Source organism: Phytophthora cinnamomi, assembly GCF_018691715.1.
Source record: "Phytophthora cinnamomi strain GKB4 chromosome Unknown Contig55, whole genome shotgun sequence".
Taxonomy (NCBI): domain Eukaryota; phylum Oomycota; class Peronosporomycetes; order Peronosporales; family Peronosporaceae; genus Phytophthora; species Phytophthora cinnamomi.
Window position 1 is genome coordinate 602486 of NW_027150988.1, and position 22524 is coordinate 625009.

At 53.5% G+C, this 22524-nt stretch overlaps 7 protein-coding genes across 7 annotated transcripts; 2 read left to right on the forward strand and 5 right to left on the reverse strand.

The window, feature by feature from the left end:
* Nucleotides 1-1347: 1347 nt before the first annotated feature.
* IUM83_12830 (uncharacterized protein) lies at nt 1348-1883 on the reverse strand (the record flags this gene model as incomplete). Its single annotated transcript, XM_067937475.1, has 3 exons — nt 1348-1658; nt 1734-1779; nt 1863-1883. The coding sequence occupies 3 exons, from the start codon at nt 1881-1883 to the stop codon at nt 1348-1350; spliced, it is 378 nt and encodes a 125-aa protein (XP_067788101.1).
* A 2586-nt stretch (nt 1884-4469) lies between these two features.
* On the reverse strand, nt 4470-11708 carry IUM83_12831 (DNA polymerase epsilon catalytic subunit A; the record flags this gene model as incomplete). Its single annotated transcript, XM_067937476.1, has 2 exons — nt 4470-9884; nt 9951-11708. 2 exons carry the CDS (start codon nt 11706-11708, stop codon nt 4470-4472), a joined length of 7173 nt encoding a protein of 2390 aa, XP_067788102.1.
* A 325-nt stretch (nt 11709-12033) lies between these two features.
* Nucleotides 12034-12660, reverse strand: IUM83_12832 (Thioredoxin peroxidase; the record flags this gene model as incomplete). The annotated part of the gene is made up of 1 exon (XM_067937477.1): nt 12034-12660. One exon carries the CDS (start codon nt 12658-12660, stop codon nt 12034-12036), a length of 627 nt encoding a protein of 208 aa, XP_067788103.1.
* Nucleotides 12661-13035: 375 nt separating this feature from the next.
* On the reverse strand, nt 13036-14431 carry IUM83_12833 (uncharacterized protein; the record flags this gene model as incomplete). The annotated part of the gene is made up of 2 exons (XM_067937478.1): nt 13036-13481; nt 13552-14431. 2 exons carry the CDS (start codon nt 14429-14431, stop codon nt 13036-13038), a joined length of 1326 nt encoding a protein of 441 aa, XP_067788104.1.
* A 577-nt stretch (nt 14432-15008) lies between these two features.
* On the forward strand, nt 15009-15959 carry IUM83_12834 (uncharacterized protein; the record flags this gene model as incomplete). The annotated part of the gene is made up of 1 exon (XM_067937479.1): nt 15009-15959. The coding sequence occupies one exon, from the start codon at nt 15009-15011 to the stop codon at nt 15957-15959; it is 951 nt and encodes a 316-aa protein (XP_067788105.1).
* A 542-nt stretch (nt 15960-16501) lies between these two features.
* On the forward strand, nt 16502-17380 carry IUM83_12835 (uncharacterized protein; the record flags this gene model as incomplete). Its single annotated transcript, XM_067937480.1, has 1 exon — nt 16502-17380. The coding sequence occupies one exon, from the start codon at nt 16502-16504 to the stop codon at nt 17378-17380; it is 879 nt and encodes a 292-aa protein (XP_067788043.1).
* A 1585-nt stretch (nt 17381-18965) lies between these two features.
* Nucleotides 18966-19869, reverse strand: IUM83_12836 (uncharacterized protein; the record flags this gene model as incomplete). Its single annotated transcript, XM_067937481.1, has 3 exons — nt 18966-18978; nt 19074-19126; nt 19321-19869. 3 exons carry the CDS (start codon nt 19867-19869, stop codon nt 18966-18968), a joined length of 615 nt encoding a protein of 204 aa, XP_067788106.1.
* Nucleotides 19870-22524: the final 2655 nt, after the last annotated feature.

Below are 22524 nucleotides of genomic sequence, written 5' to 3' on the forward strand. Positions count from 1 at the left end.
TTGGAGATCCATCCTCGAGAACTACGTAGAGAAGGATTGCTTCCACTAGAAGATCACCGATCTTCATCCAGACCCGCTGAAAACACAAAAGTAATCAGACATTCGAAAAATACCAACAAAATCTACACAAAACTACTTACCGCGTATTGATCGTTTTTCTTCAAGAACACCGTAAATTTTGTAAACCGGTGGCTGAACCGATTCTTCAAACGATCACCAGTTTGACGAGATTTTGATTTAGCAGACTCGAAAAGACTAATCTTACGCGATTTTGGGCCTAAGCCAACCTCATGTTGGCGTCTCAGTGCTCGCACAAGGACGGAAATGTGTAACATCCCCACAAGCGAAAACCCGCACACTGACAACCCGTTCATCACCACAGGAGGGTCCACCATCAACCAGAATGAGCCCTCGTCGAAGTTTTCGGTTTTCATCACCCAGTTTACTGTCTCGTTGGGCTTGAGTGTTAGGAGAATAAGCCAAACCGTCCAAGCCACACAAACGGAGGCCATCCCACCCACTAAAGTAAGAAGCGCCCTGACCTTCAGGCCGGGAAGTGCCATAACACGCGGGAACCTTCGTGTTGCTTTAGCATTTGGCAGCGCTTCAAAGGTGAACGTCGTCTCCTTCGGCTGTACCTTCCGGTTTGGGATGAAAGCGACGCATCTCGCGGTTCTTCGCGTTGCTGGCGGCAACGAGCTCTCGGACGGAAGAGTACTAAACGCATCGATGTTGTTTTTCATTTTCCACTTGGGTGAGTTAGAGAGACTTTTCTTCTGTGAGCAATCGCAAGAAGTGGGGACGATAAGAATAGGGTTTCCTCCTACTTGTTGGTCCTGTTTTAGCTCCAACGAGCAGGTTGATCGTCTTGATTCAAGACTCTTGAACGGTCCATCTTCACCGAATAGAGTGGAGATATGATATAGAAAAAGTTGATGCATTCAGTATCTCTTGTTGTATTTTGGCCTATTTGCATCCCAGCCAGGCTTCGTGAGTTGGATTGCACGGATCTCCCACCCCCATTTTGATTTGTCGGCGCCTCATTTCGATCACTAACGGATCTTGCATACAGAGTACCGCCATGAACCTTGCATTGTAGCACATCGCTTCTTCGACGCCAGGGAGACTGCATTTCCGATAAAGGATTCCGTCGCACTGGGCAATCGTGTCTGGGGATGGAAAACCTGGCCCTGGTGACTTGGTTTCTTGTGTTTTGCAAACAGTAGACGAGAACATTTGTAGAACTGCTAGCGTCTCCTTCGAAGCCCTGGTATTTGGTAGTAGGCAGGAAGCTGGCAGAATTCCCCAGAACGGATTTGCCGCGCAGAAGGATCTTGTAGGTTGGAGTCACAAGTGAATCCATTGCAGCACCAAGCCCGCGAATGTCTTAAGCTTCTGAAGTGCTGTCAAATCTGGGATGGTCATAATGCTTGGAACGTAGCTCAAAACTAGCCGCTCAAGGTTGGAGAGACTCTCAAATGCTGGCAGCTCAACAAGCTCAACAAATAATGCCAGAGTTAGCGCCTTGAGGCTCTTCAAGTTCTTGAACGACGGAAGCTTTTGAAGATGAATGTGCATCCCCAAGTGGATGAATGTCAGCGATGTCATGCAGTCTAGCATGTCTTCGGGTAACTCGAGCAGTGAGTTATCGAATGTACCTATTTCATGAATCCGTGAAAAAAAAGTATCAACATAGAGGCCTTCCGATTCGAAAAACATCCTAAAGGACGTACAGATATTCCAGATTCGTGTATTCTTTAATCCACGCCGGCAGGGTTTCTGTATGTGTGTAAACCAAGGACCTAAAGGAAATCCGTGAGTTATCCAACTCGCAATGAAAAAAATGAAACAGTTGAACGTACAGATGCCTCATTTGCCGACATTGTCGCAATTGATCGGGCAGAGTAGGGAAGTAGCGATTTGTCAGCTGAATCGTTCTTAGATGTCCGCTGGTTGCGAGCTGAACTACCTTGGCCGTCACGTCTTTGGTTGAAGCCAGCTTTCGAACGTCTTCGGGGCCAGATCTCCGTCAATTAGAGTCAGACATGGACATTGGGTCAGGGATCCGTCCTCCACAATTATCCATCGGTGAACTTTGACAGCACATTCTGGATGCGGTGCGCACGCTAAAGTTGAACTTCACATGCTGTTATGCACAAAAATCGCGAGGATGGCAGCGAAGGCAACTAGAGACGTGGCAGATACGAAATGCCGCTGAGGGTAGAGTCGAGCTGGTCGGTTGCGCGAGTCCCGAACGAGGTCGGCCGCGCAAGAAAGGCGGTACGAAAAGACCACGTGAATTCCTACTCGGACGACGAAGTCCAATCCTGAAAATACTTGAAGCGCTTGCAACATCTTGTAGATTATGTCGGTCTGCACTGGGTCCGCGATCACGCTTGCATTCCTTTCAAACCATCCAACTGGAAAAACTACTAGGTTGATGGCAATTTTTGCGTGAACCATGCTAAAGCTTGAAAGACAATAAATGAGCATCAGAATTGGATACCCGACAGCGACGAGGAAGTCAAATTTGAGGCAAGAAAGCAGCATTAGTAAATGTCAAACACGGGCTTTGCGGTTTAGCGGTGAACCTACAAGGTATCAACAAGCACTTCGGACAAACCGGTGCTGTCACTTGGAAGAAACATCATCGCTGCACACGATAACGCGTTCATTCCTACGATGACTGAAAATGTGCGGAGGGAGAACCATCCTCCAGGATGTGGTACAAGATGGCTGTCTCCACAGATAGATCTGCAAATTTTATCCAAACTCGCTAACAATGTAAGGAGACAACAGGGGTTAGAAGGGAGTTATTGTACAAAGTGAAGAGACGAATGGCCTCTTACGGCAATTTTCACTGCTGAACTGTTGTCTCTCACGAGCAGCAAAACCATTTTTGCGAGGAATGGCGTGATGCGACCTCTCCGTGGCTTACTTACGCCTAATATGATGTCTTGTCGTAGACTAGCAGTCATGGATTCAATTTGAGATGCCCGCGTGATCCTATGCCGATGTCGTTGACGCTTAAGTATTTTTACTATAGGCTATCGCTACCAGGGAGAAACCACACAGCGAAAGCCAAGTCATCGTAGCTGGAGGGTCCACCAACAGCCAGAACGACCCATCGTCGAAGTTTTCAGTGTTCATGACCCAATTTACCGTGTCGTTGGGTCTAACCGTTAGTAGAATCAGCCACACTGTCCACGCGAAACAGAGGAGCGCCATCAACCCAACCAATACCTTCATCGCAAGAACTGTGCCATGGGGTGCGTTTGTGAAACTTTGTCGCGTAGGATTCCTTGCGCCCTCAGGGGTAGAATCTGGACACACTTGTCCTCTTAAACGTGCCACCAAGGCGGGCAATGTCGGCCCTGATGGCGTAACCACCACATTCCTCTGCTGAAGATGCTTTTGCTGTCGCATGTCGATCTTGTGTGCGATGTCACGTTGTGTGGATGCTCCGATTGAATCACTTGACAACTCTTGGTCGCGGAAAGCCTGGACTTCCATCTTGTTGCTTGCCACGCGAGAGGCTTCGGCGGTCGTCATGGTTTGCTACTGGTCTCTGAAATGACAAGTGTTGCGATAAATGGCTCTTGTTTTAGCTGGTTCAGGAGTTTCGAGTGTGCTGAAGCCGAAGTCAATTCATTTTTTCAGCTGCTATTAGTTTAGAGGACATGAGATTATTTACGACCGAGCCACGCTTCATATACGGGATCACAAGGATCACCGACGCCGCGTTCTATCTGCAGCCTCCGCATCTTGATTGGAGTCGGGTTCTCCGTGCACGAAATCGTCATGAAGTGAACGTTGTAGCACATCGCTTCTTGACGCCCTGGGACAGTACAACGGCGGTACAGAGTGCCGTTGCATTGGTCCATACCTGCTTCGGTTGGCGAGATTTCTGCAGTCCCCGGCAGTATTAGCTCACCGCAAAGGGGAAAAATATATTCTAAGGGTTTTTCCTAGTCACCGCAAGCAGCGGGTTCTTTGCAATACGCGGGTATGGGACTTGAGAGCGACAGCCCCGACACTTTTTCCCCCCAAAAGTCCTGCAAAACTGGGAGGGACTGATAATTGAATTCACGACAGAGATAAAAACACTGAAGATGAACACAAGGCATAAGTGCTGAACGACGAGGAGTAGTACATTATCTCCCGCGCAGCTACCTCCTGTTCGCTCAGGTCCACTTTGATCTGCGCTATAAGAAACGTGTATCGATATTCGATTTCGATGTTTTCAATCGAGCAACTCTCTTCCATGTTGCAGAGTATCGGCCTAGGAACTCAAGTCACCCAAGCCCACGACGGTGTTCACTAGCTGAAGCTTGAATGAACAAAATATCAAAGCCATTTCGCTCCGTTTCCTAGCTTTACGGTGCGTGTTATGTTTCAGTAGTCGTCTGCGGGCTGCATGTACAAACCTAGCCAATGAATTATAACATTAGATTGACGGGTGTCAGCTCTTACATCAGCAGCGGCTGGGCAGCTTCGCGCTCCAGGCGCTGGACAGTCTCCAACAGCCACTCGAAGTTGTGCTGTTGGGCAATGCGCTTCAACAGGCGCAGCGTCTCAAGAAGGGATTCGCGAACTCCAGGCATCAGAGCGTACGTGCCCGAGCAAGGGCAGTACTCGCGCATTTTGTGCTCGGCCGGCAGGTGGCACTTGCGGCAGTACAAATCCTGTAGCTGGTACGCGACGGATTGCGCCTGCACCATCTCTACGAGCCGCATCTCAAACGCGGTCTTGTCATACAGCGCGAAGCATCTAGGACAGTGCCACGCAGACGTAGCCTCAGCGTCCTCACCTTCCTGTCCCTCATCGTCTTCGTCCGAACGCGATGCCCTGCCTTTGAATAGCTGCGGGTCTCGGCATAAATCCACGGACCGGCAGAGATTGCAGCACAGGCAAATGACATCTTGCACGGTGAATGATAGTGACGGGTTGCGGAACTGCGCCTCGTCAGCAAACTCGCTCATGCGAAGCAGTTTGAGCAGAGTGCGCTTCATTTTGCCCACTTGTGTTTCTACACTCGGCTCCAGCAAGAAAACTGCACTCACGAACTTCACCAACTCCAGAGCAGGAGACTCCATCGCGAGATGTGAGCCGGAGAACACTGGGAAGCTGTCCCTATCCATATTGTACGTCAGTATCTCAGGAATCAGTCGCAGCATTTTGTCTGCGAAGTAAGAAGAGACAAGTCGTTGCGAGTACTTCGCGAGCGGGCTCAACTGCTTCTCGTCTTCATCGAGAGGTTGATCTTCTGCGTCCTCCATGATGTCCGCCTTGGCATCGCCACCCCTTGACAGTCTACGGCGCTCGCGTAGCTGAAACTCAGCGCGCCGACGAATGAATTGGCCTACTAGAATCAAGAAGTATTCGTCAACTCCGCGAGGCAAATAGTTCGCAATGTTCCAATGTGACACAATTTCAAGAGGCTTTTCATCACTGCCATCCGCATCGTGATCACTTTCCTCTTGCTCTTCCTCGGGCACCACGTTCTTCAACAGAATGCAGCCATAGTTCTCCGCATCCAAAAAGAACAGGTTCGAGAAGTACTTCTTAGGTGTGAAGTTAAGCACTTGGAAGAGCTCGTTGGACAGCACGGTCTGCAAGATGAAATTCAAATACGTCTGAGCGTCGCGCACCGACTTCTTCTTCGTGCAGACGATGATTTTGCTGAAGTCAGCGTAGACAATCTGGGATCCAAGACGCCTGAACTCCGCAAGAAGCTGCAAAAACAGCTTCTCCATCAGGCGCTTCACCATTGCATGCAGTGCCGGGTCGAAGCTGAGCGAGTTAGGCGAGCAAAGCCAGCGATAGAACTGCTGCAGCACGTGATCAGCAAATTTGTTGCGGCTAGCCAGAAAATCTTTGAAGAGCGTGGTCACCATCACACGCAAAAGTCTAAAAGCCTCGTGGCAGCTTTCCTCTGCATCTCCTTCTGCAACCACTGGTGCTGCACTCTCTCCCTTGGAGCTCGACTCACCCTCACCGTTGCCATCGAAGTCAATCTCCATCTGGTGAGCAACTCCAAGGCCTTCGATACTGTGGATTTGCGACGCCACCAGAATTGCATTGACTGCAAGACCGTCCAGCTCGAGCTCAACGCACACCTCGACAAAGGATCCCTTCTCGCACACGACGACAGACGTATCCACGCGATGCTGCGATACTGCATCACCCTTCTTTTTGGTAGATTGCTGTGCTGATCCCAATAGGGATTGACTGAAAAGCTGCTGAAACTGTTGCTCCTGCTCCTTGCCGCCAAGATCAGGAAGAGATGTAGGCGAGTTCCACCACAAATGTTTGTGCTTAGTCAAAATACGGGAGTAGAGGGTGTCCAAAATTGCGATGGAGTGGTCACCCGTGAAGTTGCCGACAGGCAAATGTGCATATCGCGCGCAATCCAGAACATCCGCATAGTACTGTGTCATCTCAAAGCAACGTGTCAGCATCTTCTCACCCATGAGTTTGCGCCACGTGAGAGCTGGAAACAACGTGTCTTCTTCATTCCATGGCAACATCGCGATAGGGAAGCTATGAAGGCCCTGCATCTTCTCGCGAAGTCGCTTGCTGGATAGAATGCAAGTCTGTGCAACTACGATGGTCGGCTTGGGGGCTAGCTGCTTGTTTGATGCCAAACGTGCTAGAGTAGCATTCACGCCAGAGAAAGCTTCTGCTGCTGTCTTCACAACATGAGTCTTGAACGAGCAGCTCTGAATGGGAGCAACACCTCCTTCCTCTTGGGACTCGAGTAGCAGTTGATCGAAGAACTGCCTCAAATCCGAGCCTCGAGACTTGACGTTGGAGAACGGGTCGACGTACCAAACGTTTGCGTCGCCCTCACTGACAGCAGTTCCTAAGCTCTCAGCACTTACGCCGTCGTCTTCCTCCTTGAGCACAATCAAGCCCAGGATTGCGCGTTTCTTCTGTTGCGCAAAGTATAGCAACACGCGTCGCATCAGCGAGTTCGGTGGGGCCGATCCTGCTCCATGTGCCAGCGAACGCTGCGGGTCCATAAGATATGGTGCCTGTGCTGTAGACTGGAACTGTAGGTCACTAAGCTCGTATTCCTGGTTGGTGCTCGAGAGGTGCGGGTTTACAACCTTTGCCACGCAGCCAAGTGCACAAACGGCCCGGGTCAGAGCAGAGACCTGAAGCTCATACACACCCTTCACGTGGGGGTCGCCAAGAATCTGGCTAATTTCCTTGTGGTATTGTTGGTACTGACGCTCACTGAGCATAACCTCCAATACCGACTGAGGTTTGGACGAGTAGTGAGGTACAATGCGAGTTACACGACGAGAGCCTGGCAGCAGCGATAACAGATTCTCCTGGTCCAGTTCGTCGCACGTGATGTAGAATACCCGTGGCATCTTCAGAGTAATACGCTGCAGCATTCGTGAGTGCGCAGTAAGAACCCAGCAGGTAAATATTCCACCTTGGTCTTGTTGAACCTCTACAATCTGCCAGTACTCTCGCTGCAGCGCACTTCCTGCATTGAAAACGAAGTTTTCCATACCAACACCATTGCCTTTCGATGCAAGCGCAGTGGTGGCTCCACTCTGGAAGCGTTTGGCACTACCATGTGCACTATTCGCCATGCCAAATCCACCAGCGCCACTAAAGTTGCGCATGCGCTCTTCTCGCTCACGTCGCCGTTTTCCAAGCATCGATTTCCATTTTTTCTTTCGGCTTTTCAGCCAGTCGGTAAACGGCACTTCTCCCAGCTTTACCTTCGCTGCAGGAACATCTTCCACATCGTCATCATCAATTTCTTCGATTGGACTGCTGCTGTCTGTGTCGTCGCTTGTTTTGTTCCCTCGCTTTCGAGGTTGAGGCTTCCCGGCGCCTGACGGTTGTTTTCCCTTCATCAAATCCTCCATATCGATTAACTGGGCGACGTAGTCTCCATTGTCAGCACCTTTTACTGCAGCCTTGAAAAATTGTTTCATGTTGCCCTGCTGGTGCTTAGCGTTTTTCTCACGAACTTGCTTTCTCATCCAGTCCGGCAACTCAATTCGGGGCACTGGGTTCCTTACATTCTGGAAGGCGGCCGGTAACGAAATAATCTTCTGCACTGTGGATGCAAAACGAGTACGGTAGTAGTCCCAGTCAAGAATGGACCTAATGTCAAAGTCCTGGAGGTGCGGGTCCTTCAGCCACTTTTTAAGGAAGTGCCGCTTGACGGCGTCCTCCGTTGCGAAAATGGCAGTAGGGATAGCCCGCTCTGTGACCTTTTCGCCGTAGGGACGTGCAGCAATGATCATCTTACAGGTCAAACCCTTATCCTTAATCATTTCTTCACCCAGAAACTCGCCCAAACGCCTGGCAGTAGTAATAGAGGTCGACTTCTGGCCTTCATACTCATCCAGCTTGCCAGACATACTTTTGTTCTCCGTAATCAGCGCCATAAGTTCTTCGTCATCCATTGACTTGCCGCGAGTGTCGATCACGTCAAGCCACCGATTCGCGCACTTTGCGACCGATGCATAACACTCCTCCAAACTGTCACCATCAAGGAAGCACTCGAAAACTTGCGATTGAAACGCCTTGATTAGCTGCAGCTCGCCACGTCGCTTAAGCTCGAAACCCTTCAGCTCAGCAAGCGAATGATCAAAGTTAAACACTGCATAACGTTTTTTGAGCAGCTTGCCTTCCTCGGTGGAAGCAGGGAGAACCATAGCCTTGTATGGTCCATCCACTTCGAACAGAATGGAACATTCTTTGTGCGTGTTGTACTTCCCTGAGCCTGGGTCTAGTTCATGATACTGTGGGTTCGTGAACTTAGCGTGCACGTCTGCATTCAACATCACACATGGGTATGAAATACTCCTCGACCCGCCATCCTTCAATTTGAACGAGAAGGTTTCTGGGAAAGACTTCGGGAGAATGGCCCAAATACCATCAGTATCCAGCTCCAGTGGCCGTCCAATCTGCTCCACCAATTCACGAGCACCCGTAATGATGTTGGATCCTGTGTGGGTCACGATACCGGCCATCTCCATGGAGTGCCAACGCGCACCCTTGCGCATGACATAACCGTAGAACGAATTCAAAATACATTTGTGCGCCAGCTGCAAGGAGTCATACACGAGGCATTTGTTTTGCGCGTCAATCTTTGCCAGTAGATCTTTTGCTTCAGCAGCTTGAGACACCTTCTTCTTCCAAACCTTGGTGAGTCCCTTGTACTCGTAACGGCGATCGCGGAAGGCACGCACTGTGTTCACGTAGAACGGATTTTCGCGCATACACACAGTGGCGGATCGCTTTTGCTCCTCCGTTACTTTGGTCTTCTTATACACACTGGAACAATACGACTTGAATCGCTGCTTCAACAGTTGCTCTTGCTTATCAGTCGGCAGTTGTGCGAATGGGACGGTGGAACCTACACCATTGGCCCTTTTACCAGCGTCGGCGTTGGGCGCTCCTCCCTTCTTTTCCAAAGGAAAGTTTTCATATTCCAGCTGAGTTTTGATAGAATAGTACTCAGGACGTGTGGCTGGGTAGAAATCTCCGCGCCAGACCCACTCCATTTCACGTTGGCAAGACTCATTTTTATCTTTGATAGCTGCTCGACCGCACTCAGTATTGTACGCACAAGCTGCGCAATCCGCTTCGTTGACAATGGCGCATGGCTGCAATCGATTCGTTAGAATGATATTCGGGTACATGGCGGCCACATCCAAGTGGTAGATCAGGGGCTGTTCCTTTCGGTTTGGTCGTTCGCGAAGTCCAATGAGTCGGTCAACAATGTCCTTCTTCACTTCATCATAATTGGCCACACGATCAAGCGGAACGTTCATCTCAACCTCCAAAGAGAACCGAAGGTCACGGTCAATATTGTCAACAAGTTGCTGAAAAGCGCTTGGTACCAACTGGAAGTCGTACAAGAAATCCGCACGAAATACTCCAGATTCCAAGCATTCCACGTGACCACCTACATACGTCTCGCTTTCAACGAGGTGGCCCTTATAAAACTTTTCTTCGCGAGCAGAGCTTTGCTTGTTCGGGCAGATGATGTTACCTCCGAAAGCTTCGACCATCAGGAGTGCTTCGCAAAGTGTACCAGAACCCTTTCGGAGAACATCCTCGGAGCCCAATGGAATAATCGTACATAGCGAGAACACGAACAAATGTACGTACTTGTCGTAAAGATAAAAAGTAGCGACAGCATCGGAAACCGAGTACGAGGCCATTTTCAGTGGTTCATCGCGAGCGAGCGCAACCATATCTTCTGCGTCCACCTCTACTGGATCGTACCCCAGTTTATACTTTGTCACGGCTTTCAAACCTTGACTTCCTTGCGGCAAGTACGAGTCACGCTTCACCCAGCAAAATGCGTCCATGTGCACACTGCAGCGGCCGCGGTATTCTCCACTGCGTTCATCCAGAGAGACACCAATCTCGCGCGCCATATTAATCCCGTGAACTTGTGCGCGCGCGTCGATGAACGGCCAGTCGAAGAAGTCGCCGTTATACGTCACGAAGATGTGCGGCTTCTCCTCGATCACGTGTTCAAAGAACCGCTTCAGCAGTTGCTCCTCGTTCTCCTCATTGAACACAATGAACGGTCCTGGGTAGTCCTCCTTCGGCGTGTACTCGAAGTCCTGGATCTCCTCGGACACGAACTCGCGGTTCACAATGAGGTAGCCCTGCCTGTCGATCATGTACGAGATCATGTAAATCTGGTCCACCTGCGCGTCGGGGAACTTGAGCGGAGCCTTGGTACACTCGATATCGAACGCGCACACGACGGGCTCCGCCTTATCCACCATATCCTTCTGGCGTCTGACGTCGGACGGCGCGTAGGGCGCCGTGGGGTCGTAGTCCACGTGGTACCAGGCGCCCACGCGGATGTCCAGGTCAATGGCCACGCGCATGGGGTAGGGCACATCGTACTCTCTGAGCTCCAGCAGCGCGCTCTCGCTCTCATCGGTGGCGGCCCCTTTGACGCCGTCGGCGTCGGCTCCTGCGAAGATCAGGTCGTCCTCTGTCACCTGCTCGCGGGCCTGGCCCTGCATCTCGTAGGCCTGTCGGGCCTGCAGCCGCTCCTGGTTCGTGGCCACGAGCGGGGCCAGCTCCTTCTTGACGGCCATGAGGTCCGAGACCGTGTGGAAGCTCAGCTTCACGTACAGCGCCTTCCTGCCGTTCAGGTGGTCGGCCATGTCCAGGTCCTCGCGGAACACGCGCTCCGCCCTGGCCACGAGCCCCTCGAACCTGCGCAGGCAGTAGGCGATCACGTCCTGCGAGCGGTTGGCCTCGGGCCGCACGTACAGGTAGGGCTGGTACACCACGCGCGTCTTGAAGGCCTTGCCGTCCTGCTCCAGGAAGTACAGCTCCAGCGCGCTGACCTCGTGCTTGCCCTCGGTGGGCTCGGGCAGCGTGCAGGCGCGCAGGTTGAGCAGCCAGCCGAGCCTGGCGCGGCTCTGGGGCTCGTCGGCGGCGTCCGGCTGCTCCCTGCGCGCCTCCGCCTCGGCCTCCAGCAGCTCCGGCAGCAGGAAGAAGCCGAACTTGCGGTCCAGCTCGTCGCCCTTCTGCAGCGCGTACTGCTTGGCCTCCGTCATGCCGCGGCCCGCGCGCAGCCGCTGCGCGTTGGCACGCGCGCCCTGCGAGCTGCGCGCCCAGGCCGAGCCGCCCCCGCGGCCGTACGGGTTGCGCGTCGCGTTGCCGCCGCCATACTGCGTGCGCTGCTCCGCCATGGATGGCGCGCTCTGCTCGCTGGGGGTTTCCTTCAGGAGTGATGGTCAAAAAGCGCGGGAAACGTCATGCTGGGAGACAGGTCTGGATATATGGATACAATGCTGTTGCGTAGGTTTGCAGCTTTTCCCGCGCTTTTTTTCGGATGTACGTACGGATCGCCGACACGCATTGGTGGCGGACTGGAGTGAGGTCATAAGACTGTGTGGGTGCTCGTGTAGGAGCTGTACGTGTTTAATATTATGCTTGTCGGTCTGTAGCTAGAGGATATTGTGCTACGAAGGGAATCAGGAGAGAACGCGAGCTCCGAGAGGTTGCTGGGTGCGTTTACTTGGAGAGCTTGCGCTTCTTGGACGGCTCGTCGACGGTCTCAAAGTACTTGAGGGAGTCCTTGGGGTTGGCGGTCATGGTCTTGGCGCCCTTCTTCCAGCCAGCGGGGCACACGTCGCCGTGCTCCTCGTGGAACTGGAAGGCCTCGATGAGGCGCAGCACCTCGTCCACGTTGCGGCCGATGGGCAGGTCGTTGATGGTGATCTGGCGCAGGATGCCCTCCTTGTCGATGATGAACAGGCCGCGGAAGGCCACGCCCTTGTCCTCGCCCTCCTGCACGAGCACCTCGTACTTGGAGCTCACGTCCTTGCTCACGTCGGCGATGAGCGGGATGTTCATCTCGCCCAGGCCGCCCTTCTTGCGCGGCGTGTTGATCCACGCCAGGTGCGAGAACTTGGAGTCGATGGAGGCGCCGATCACCTGCGTGTTGAGCTTCTTGAAGTCCTCCACGCGGTCGCTGAAGGCGCAGATCTCCGTGGGGCACACGAACGTGAAGTCCAGCGGGTAGAAGAACAGCACCACGTACTGGCCCTTGTAGTCCGACAGCGAGATGCTCTTGAACTCGCCGTCCACGACGGCGTCGGCCGTGAACTCGGGCGCGGGCTGGCGGATGCTCAGAACCATTGTTGTACTAGGAGAGAGAGATAAAGAGACTTGCGGGCTGGAGGGCAGATCTTGAACTGATCCGGTGGATCGGGAGCCATCAGCAACTGTGGCCATCGCAAATTTGGTACCGAGTTTGAGAGGGAAGGGGTGTCCGACGTCGGACACACCACAATTGTGTTTGGATGGTGTATATGATGCTACGGCTAAGGTGCGTTATGTACACTTCGTGTGCACGTTGCAGTGTATACTGAACGGAGGGTAATGAACAGTACAGTGGAACGCTGTTGGCACGCAAAGGTGAAGCTCGATAACCAGAATACAAGCTGCCGCGGCAGCGCAATGAAAAACCAGGTTGCATGAAGTATGTGCGGGCCCCACGCCCGGCGACTTAACTTAGTCCCACTCGCCCCAGTCCTCCCCGCGCTTGCTGGCGTCCTCGTGCGCTGCGGGGGTCGCCTCCGGGGCCTTGGCATCCGAGGTCGCAGCAGCAGCAGCAGCTGTCGCCTCCGGGACTGCGAGATCGTCGTCGTCGCCCCAGTCGAGCGAGTCGTCCTCCGCCGCTTCGTCTCCCTCCTCTAGTTTCAAGTCCGCCAGGGCGCTGGCCGGCTCCTTCACACCCGACGAGCCGCCCGAAGACGTCGACTCCTTCCGCTCGTTTAGCTCGATCCAGCTCTCGCCGTCGCTGGACGAGGCGGGGCCGTTGGTAGCAGCGGGTGCCGGCGCCTTCTCCTCGTCTTCCTCCTTCGACTCGTCGTCCGGGAAGATGGGCTTGCCCTCGTCGTCCTTGGCCTTGGGCGAGTCCACGTCCCAGCCGATCTCCTCCTCACTGTCATTCAGAGCTGCAGCACAGTTCACCACAGGTTAGTCAAGCCACACCAACAAAGGTTACGTATAAAGCAACTGACGCACCATGCTCGAGCAGGTCGGCGCCGCGCTGCTCCTGCGCCGCCAGCAGCGAGGCCTTGTAGATGTAGTGCGCCCAGAACACGTCGGCCTCGACCACGGAGGGCACGAGCTCCGTGAACTTGGCTCCGACCGTCGGGTAGTTCTCCAGCACCTCCTGCTGGATCTCGGCCAGCTCTTCGTGGGGAGTCGTGAGCTTCCACTTCTCGAACGTCTCGACGTCCAGCGGCGGGTCCACGTACGTCTCCGAGTCCTCCTGCAGCGCCAGCAGGCGGAACCTCCGCGCGCTCAGCTCGCTCTCGCTCAGCTCCTCGTCCTCCTCGTAGACCTCGTCCCCGGCCAGCGTGCCCAGGAACTCGTCGGCCGAGTTGAGCAGCTTGGAGCCCATGGCCTCCAGCGAGCCCAGGCCGCCGCCCACGTTCAGCGCCGTGAGCCTGCTGCCCACAGAGGTCAGTGAGCCCTGCACGCTGCTGCCCACAGAGGTGAGCGAGCCCTGCACGCTGCTGCCCACGGAGTTGAGCGAGCCCAGCGTGCTGCTCACGTCGAAGGAGAAGAGCGAGTTCTTGAGCGACGTGAGCGGGTCCGAGTCCTGCTCCGTGTCGGTCTGCGTGGGGTCCTTGGGCTTCTGGTCCTGCTGGTTCTTGTCCTTGTCGTCCTGGTCCTTCTCTTCTTCTTCTTCTTTCTCTTCTGCTTCTTCTTCTTCCTCGTCCGAGTCGGCGCTGCGGTCGATGCTGAGGCGGCCCTCGCGCACGCTCTTGGACAGCTCGGCCACGTCCTCCTGCACGATGGCCTTGAAGTCCTGCAGGTCCGAGCTCAGCGTGGTCATAGCCTCCGCCGACTTGTCCTTGATGGCGTTCACCACCGAGTAGAAGCTGCTGAACGACATGGCTCCTCCCTCCGGTCGTGGCTCCCTAGTGTCGGATGGGTTCTTCTATGCGGCTGCAGAATCGTACTTTACATAGGGTAGAGTGCACTCACAGTGTACACAATGGGCGTACAGTACCTTACGCGAATTTGGATAGACTTCGCTTTATCAAGCCGATACGGTACGATCTCCATTTCAGGTCGCGCTTCCAGCAGCTTCAAGCAGGCAGTGTTTGGAGATGAACACCGTTTTAACAGCGAGATGGTATTAGTGCAGTTCCCAACGATTCAAACCAGCAGAACATAGTCCTTTGTTGGATTTAAGCTGCGAAGCCGCAGTGCTTTTTAGTGCGGTGGGTAAGCTATGGCGAGTGAAGCCTGCGCCACGTTATAGAAATGCTCCCTGCAACGCCCGAGCGACTAGCTACAGTCGCCCGGCGTCGAGCTAGTTCGGCCACCTCGAAAGCTGGCACGATCTGGCACTTGCAGTAGGCTGTGGGCGGTGTTAGAGGCCCCCGCTCGATTAGCAAACTCCATTCCGTTCTTGCGTCAAGTAGCCGACCTACCCGGACCTCGTCGCCTCGACACCGTGCTTCCCGATGAATATCTCGGACTTGTTGTCCTCGTCAGGCGAATCCGACAACACAGCGGACTCCGTTACGGAGGAAGCCGAAGTAGCAAGACCTCCTCCACCTGTATCTCAATCCCGTCGTAGGTTCCTGTCCGCGAAAGCCTCCAGGTCCCGTGGCGCGAATATCGTCGCGGGGTTCGTGCCCGATAGCGAGCGCAAGCGTCCGTATCGCCTCAGCGCCACCCGGAAGAGGCGTCGTCAGGAGCGCGAGGAGTTCGAGTCGCGCGAGTTCAACCTCACGTTGGACATCAACGAGCTGCGTCGGCAGGTGCAGCACCTGCTGGAGTGCCGAGACTTGTGTCTGACGCAGTTGTTCGTGCACCGCCTGCGCGTCGAAAGCGACGTAGTGTGCATTGTGGCGAGTCTCCTCAACGAGTTCAACACCAACGGCCTCAGCGTGACGGCGAACGCGCTGAACTGCTTTTTCCCTCGCCAGCACTTGGCAGGTCTGGGCACCGGCCGCAAGGTTCAGGACCTGGTGCTCGGCGGAGGAACGCACGTGTTCAGCCATCGGTCGTGGGCCACGACGTCGATCAAAGTGGTGCGCTTCGTGGAGGACGCCGAGGACGAGGAACAAGGCACCGCCGATGCTGCGGAGACTCGCCGGTTGTGCGGTGGCACCAGCGGATGCGTTGTCGAGGCGGACGGCGTGTTCACGGGTCGCATCACGCGCGAAATGCTCGCTGCGTTCTTCCCTCACGCCTTGTCCAACGAGGCGCTGGTGGCACAGATCATCGGCTTCAGCGTCACGTGTCCGATCCAGTTGGTCCTGTACTTCGACACCAACCGGCGCATCACGCACCAGGTCGCTCACATCAACATCCTCGCTGCCATGGGCGCATTGCACAAGTCCAGCCCGAGCATATTCGCCCAACTAGTGGGGAGTAAGACAGCCCCAGCCGTAGTTACAGGCCCTTAAAGTCGAATTCATGGACAACGCTTCGTGCCATTGCCCTTGCACATGACGATGACGACGCTACGAACTCTGCCTGCTTGAAGGAGGCAGTTAGCACGCTCCCGAGGGGAACCACTAAACCAGAAATCTTTTCAGCTGCGTTTGACGGAGACTTTCGCTAGTGGACCGTCCGACGGGTTGTCATCGATCACATGACCTGCAGAGGAGGAACATGGAGCAGAAAGTATGAGGCGGGCATGTACATGCGAGTCTTCATGCATGCATTCGACGGTAATAGTCGCCGCGTTGCTCAATATGCAACCACGACAAGCGCAGCACGGGAATATACCCGAGAATTCACGAACAGGTGATGGTGCTCGACACCAATCCATGAACCCTCGCGCGTCCGGTCCCACGACTCCGTGAACTACTTTCGCCGGCGCTTTCTGACCCGACCGCGTTGTCGAAGCGCTAAGCAGCTCCCCGCGTGCCTATCTGCGCGACTCGCCATTCCAGATTTCGCTCCCAACCGCCCAAGTGTCGAGTCTCGCGTGGCAGAAGGAGAGATGAACATCGCCGACCTACTGTGTTCGTCGGTCGAGACACTGTCTCCGTTGCGTCCCGGCGGTCGTGGCGTGGCGACCTGTGAACCGCCTCGACCCAAGCCCAAGAAACGCCAAAGCTACAAGCTCGTCCCTGATGATCAACGCAAGCGTCCGTACCGGATGAGCAAGGCGCAAAAGAAGAGTCGACATGACTACGAGGAACACGAGTCCAAGGTGTTCAACTTGACGTTGGACATCAACGACCTCAAGCAGCAGGTGCAGTACCTGCTGGAGTGTCGCGACATCCAGGTCACGGTTCTGCTGCAGACCCGCCAACGGCTCGAGACTTTGGTGCTCGAGACCGTCGACAAGATTCTGTTCGGTGGGAGTGAACGACCTCGCTCGGGGGAGGAAGGCTGCAGCTTCTCAAGGATGTTCATGGACCAGTCGGACGGAGCCACGCCTCCCAATGGCATCTACGAGTTCAGTTTGCAGCTCGACAAGCCCAACTTCAATCACCGGTCGTGCACTATCGCTACGACTCAAGTCATGGTCTACGTCGAGGAAGACCCCGAGGGTGACAATGAAGAAGCAGCTCAAGTTCGCAAGATCTGCAGGCAACCTGGCGGCTGTCTGGTTGAAGCTGTTGGTGAGTTCACGGGGAGATTTACCCGGCAGATCATTGTCTCCATGTTCCCTCACGTGCTGAGTGACGAGATGATGGTCGCGAGGATAATCGGCCTGAGCATCACGTGTCCGGCACGGTTGTTGCTCTACTTCAACGCGCACAGGACGATCGTGCGGCAAATAGCGCAGGCCGACGTGTTCGCGGCACTTGCTGCGTTGCAGCAGGCCAAGCCGACAGAGTTCGCAGCAATTATGGGGGCTGCTGCTGCTTGATGAGATGGCCCAGTCACCAACGACTGAAGTTGTGTACATGTCATCCTTGCTCTTCCACCGTAAATTTCGCGACTAGTTCGATTAATGCAGTTAAAAAACTGAGAATGGAAATGACAATGGAATGATGGCCATAGTCTCTCCGGTGAAGAGTCTTCACTGAAGACCCTATCGCAGGTGTGTGCACCTTGTCCCCGATGCGATTCGGTAACTCAATGATGAAGCAATTACTCATAAGGAAATGAAATGAAAAGAGCACACATGAGTGCAAGTCGACGACTATGCGGTTTGCTTTGTTGCTCCCTGAAAAGGAAGAATCCCCTCTGTTGCGTCATCTGCTTCATCTGACGAAAGATCGAAACAACTCCGAGATGTCACTCGTGAAGCGAACTGCAAGCCAAAACTACCCGACACAAAAGCCGAATGGGAGACTGCGATACCGTCCACATTGCAGATTCACGCCATTGTGGGCGGGGGTCAATCGATGCAGGTCAATGCTCATATCTTTACTGCGAACTGGCACTCTCGCTAACGTAGTTTAACACACGGTCTTTTCGCTTTTGATGGTTTTTGTACTTATGTGTGCGTTTTCATTTCATGCTGTAAGCAATTGCTTAATGTATGCGCCACAAAGATTGCAAACATGCGAAAAGAGTGCGAAAGGAGCTTCAACCAGCAACGTCGTAGGGGACGCGAACGGTATCCATTAACCGTTCGCGGGCCACGCACCGCAGGCTCAGCATTGTTGATCCATTCTTGGTAATTTTCAACAGCGAACCTGCGCAAATGAACTTGTCGAGAATTTTGTGCTCACCTGAAGGCAAGGAAAAAACACCACCACGCGTGGTGACTTGTGAACGAGACCCACAAAACTTCGAGTTTCAGCAGACAAGCAACAAGTCGGGATTCACAATTGTACCGGACAAGGAGAGAAAGCGGCCGTATCGAATGAGTGCCAGGCAGCGTCAGCATCGGCGCGAACACGAAGCTTACAAGTCGCGTGCGGAGAACCTCACATTGGATATCAACGACCTCCGACAGCAGATCCGGCTCTTGATGGAGCTTCGAGACCTGTACTTCACGCGTTTATTGCTCCAGGGCCAGCACTATCATGCCCAGGTGCTCGAGTTAAACTGAAGGTTCTTGGCAAGCTTGCGTGACGAAACGTATGGCTAGTGATGACGAATTTCGTCACGCAAACGGGTTCAGCCGTGGCACTCAGCAGTTTTTGGTGAAGCGAGGACGACCCGCGTTCACGCACCGCTACTTCGTCGTCAAATCTGTCCGAGTTCTCGCTGAAACCAACACCGTAGGAGGAGATGCTACCAGGTTCCAACAAGTGTGCAGTGTTGGAGGGGTCTGCGTAGTCGAAACCCTTGCCACTTTTACCGGATGCATCACTCGGGAGATGATTGTGGGCTTGTTTCCACACATGCTCAGTGATGAAGCGTTGATGGCAAGTCTCATCGGACAGGTGGTCACGTTCTCGCCGCGACTGCTGCTGTACTTTGACGCGCAGCAACGACTGGTCCGGCAAGTTGTCCAGGCAGATATTCTCGCCGCAATTATGGCCCTAGCGTCGTGAATTTCATTCGTGAAAGCTGCGAGGTCGAGACATGATCCATTAGTGCGCAGCAATTCAGTCTCCTTCGTTTCATTTTGCTGAGCTTTGCTGATGTGTCTACTGTTAACTTACTTGTATTCGAGGGCGCCATAGCCCTCCTTCACCACGCACCGCTTCAGTATGCTCTACTCTAAAGCACATCAAAAAGCGAACGTACTCCTTGCAAAAGCTGGGATCGGTCCTGATCTTGGTGTTGTCTCTGCCCCTTCTCCAAGTTTGCGGCGCAGTTGGCAACTGTCTTGTGCGGCTTCCAGCGCCGGCGCCAAGCTGCAAATTCATAACGGCATGCCTCGGTAAACCGTTCATCATCCATACGCACATAATCCGCTGATGGAGCACAGAGCTCGTGCTGAAGCGTCTCGAAGCAGTTTTTGTAGCCGCCATCGATAAGATACAACTCCGGGTAGTACAGCTCGGGGTACGTATCCGCGTGCAGCCTTCGATCCACATTCCTGATGTGACGCAGCATTTTGGGAGCGCGGTTAGCGGAGAATTCACAGAAGAATATCAAAGCCGTACGCGTGCAAGTCTCCAGTTGCGTCGACACAAACAGCTTTTCCTCCATCACATCCGGATCACACAACGATGTCGCACCGTGCAGACTCCCTCCTTCAAACTCGAACGGGAACCGACAGTCCAGCAGCTGAAACCCAACCAACCGGCTTTCATACTCCCCCTTCAAAACCTTCACCACCGTCTCGGGCGTGATCACATTGAGGTCCGGATGTCGACTCGAGTACACCGTCGGTAAAGTCGGTTCCGGTGGTGGTGCACTGGCAGCCATGACGCTGATCGACTGCTCCGACGCTCGGTATTGAAGCAGCCTCGGTGGTACCACTGGAGCAGGCGACACACTCGACGCCGACATCGTCTGAATCGACACTGCTCGCTTGAGTTGTCGCTCTTGGTTTCGCGCTTCAAATTCGACAACTTCACCTTGCTCACCTTCCAGCAGCATTTTTGACAATGACGACGACGATTTTTTTTGCATGTGGACGAGTCCCCTCTTGGACTTCTTCTTGTCCACTTTATCTTGACTCAATGTTGACCTGGGAGACAGTTCCAGCGTGTCCGTAGCTGCTCTCTTTCGATCTTGACAAGAAGACTCCGGCTGTCGAAAATCTCCGCTCGATTGTGAATTTTCGCTAAAAGTTTCGTCTTTTTCCTCACCAGCTGGTTCTTGCTTGGTGTCAAAAATAGCCCGTGGCGCTCTTTTTCCTCGGACTTTTTGACGATTTTGACGATTCGGTAGTCGTCTGGTGGCGGCGGCTTTCGACGGCTTGCCCGAGTTCAGCGACGCGTTCTGCTGCGTGGAGGCGGAGGACCAGGGAGGCGTAGACAGCTGCAGGTGCTCGGAGAGCAGCGGCGTCAAGTGGGAACGCTGCGGACGTCGCGGAGAGGCGGGCAGGTCGCCATCCCCCATTTTCGACACGATGCAGTTTGGCGGGTTTTATTTATTGACAATTTTGACAAAAGCGTACCAAATATTCGGTACATTTACGCTTGATTGATCTATCTTCCAATGAACGAAAAAAAAAACATGTGTTCATTAAAATAATATCGATTGATCAGAAAGTGGGTGAGCACCCATATTTAGTTATGAGCTGCAATTCATACAACGATTCGAGGATTACAGGATGAGCTCTGCCACGCAGCTACGTGCATCATGCGCTGTAAACTCAGCGGCTTGATCGCTGAGAGAAGCATGTCCCGCACCTTCTTCATGTTGTCCGGCATTTCTATCGGAAGCTTTTGCATCAACTCGACCAACTGGTACGAATGGGTAGTGTACGAAGAGCCGAACGCGAGGCGTAAGGTGATTTTTCCTGACGGGGGAAGGAAGGTCATCAGATCAAGTGTACGAACTTCGACACCAACATTCACCACCGTGTTGCTAATCCAAGCACGGACTCGTCCTCGCCAAGATGTATGTTGTTTATTTAGGTGTCTTGATTTCCTATCCAACATGCGGAACTGCAGCGTGCAGTTTCCGAGCGGACAGGTTTTCCCTACGCATGTTAGGATAGAGATGAACTCGAAGAGAACAGGCCCGACAGCAGCAACATCTCGATCACGATCCAGGAGTACGCTGGTGAACGAGAAGCCTGGCGTCCTGGGGACGATGTTGCCGTGGACTCAATGAAAAAAATGCTGTATTCAACCTTGCTTCGTCGCCCCGGCAATCGCAAGCCTCCAGCGAATATGACCGATAATTTGCGTTGCTGCAGAATATTCTGTTTGGGTCCTTAGGAATTTGTATTATAGTATCAGTATGAACTACCATCTCTCGCTGCCTGCTATCGACTGTTCAGTCCAAAAAGTACCTGTACAGGTAGTCTTCATCGATCTGATCGGCCGCTCTAACAACCTCGGCACACTTGGAATACACCGTAGAGACGTCGCTGGACAAATTGCGCCCCGATCCGTGGTAGCGGATGAGGCAGTCGGTCGGAATGGAGTTCAGCAGGGTCTCCATCACTTTGATGCATCTCGGTGATCGGCAGAAGAGGAGAAAGTCATGTTCGGAAGCGACGAGTATGTCGAAGAGCGAGTGGATGACTAGTCGAACCCCCGCGTTGTCCATGGTGCATGCGCCGAATACTTTGTTATCAAGGGCCTTGTTGATGGACTTGCTCACGTCGGCGGGGCACTCTGTGGTGGCGCTTGCTACACTTGATACGCTAAGTAGCAACAGGAGCGTCGTAGAAATCGTAGTAAAGACGGACATGCGCACGCTGAGAGCCTTGAGGGGTCCACAGAAAAATGAGGATTGGTACGAACACACCGGATTGGATGCTTTTACTGGGGTATCTACCAAACGTCCCGTAAGCATTCGTGCGCACGTCTGCACAAGTTCCAGACATTATGGATACTGGATATTGCACTCTCTGGAAGGTTTAGGATGAACCGGTGAACGCCACAGTGACAAAAAATACGCGAGCAATGGATTTCCGTATCAAAGCTCTGTTGGTCTACTTCCCGCTGAGGTCACATGTTGTGAGGCACAACCTGTAACATTGTCAGGGATTTGTACTGACTGGAATGCCTGGTACCAGTACATGTACGAGCTCCAGGTAAGTTAGCACGCCACCCAGTTTTCAACAGTCGGACATATTTTGCCCGAAAAAAAGGGGGCGATATAAGCAACCCGCTTAATTACCGACCTATAGCATAGCCACGTTGATGCCTAGACGAAAGAGGCAGACTAACTCCGTCGCGTGATCCTCTACTGGAACCAACTCACCTGTACGAATTTTCGATACGAGGTGAAGCTAAATTCACACTAAACCCACATTACTATGTTTTCAGCAACATCAATCACGTTCCAACGTAATGCATCATGAAACGGGAGGTTCTCATGGCTTCCTGCAGTAGACAAGAAGAGAGGGAATCCCCCCACTGCCTTCCACCACTCGCTCCCTGGAGGCGATCGAGTGAACAGCTTCCGTAGACCCCTGCAGTTCTTGCTTGGCCAGAGATCGAGTGACGTACTGCGCCAGCAACTGAGACGGATACTCCACCA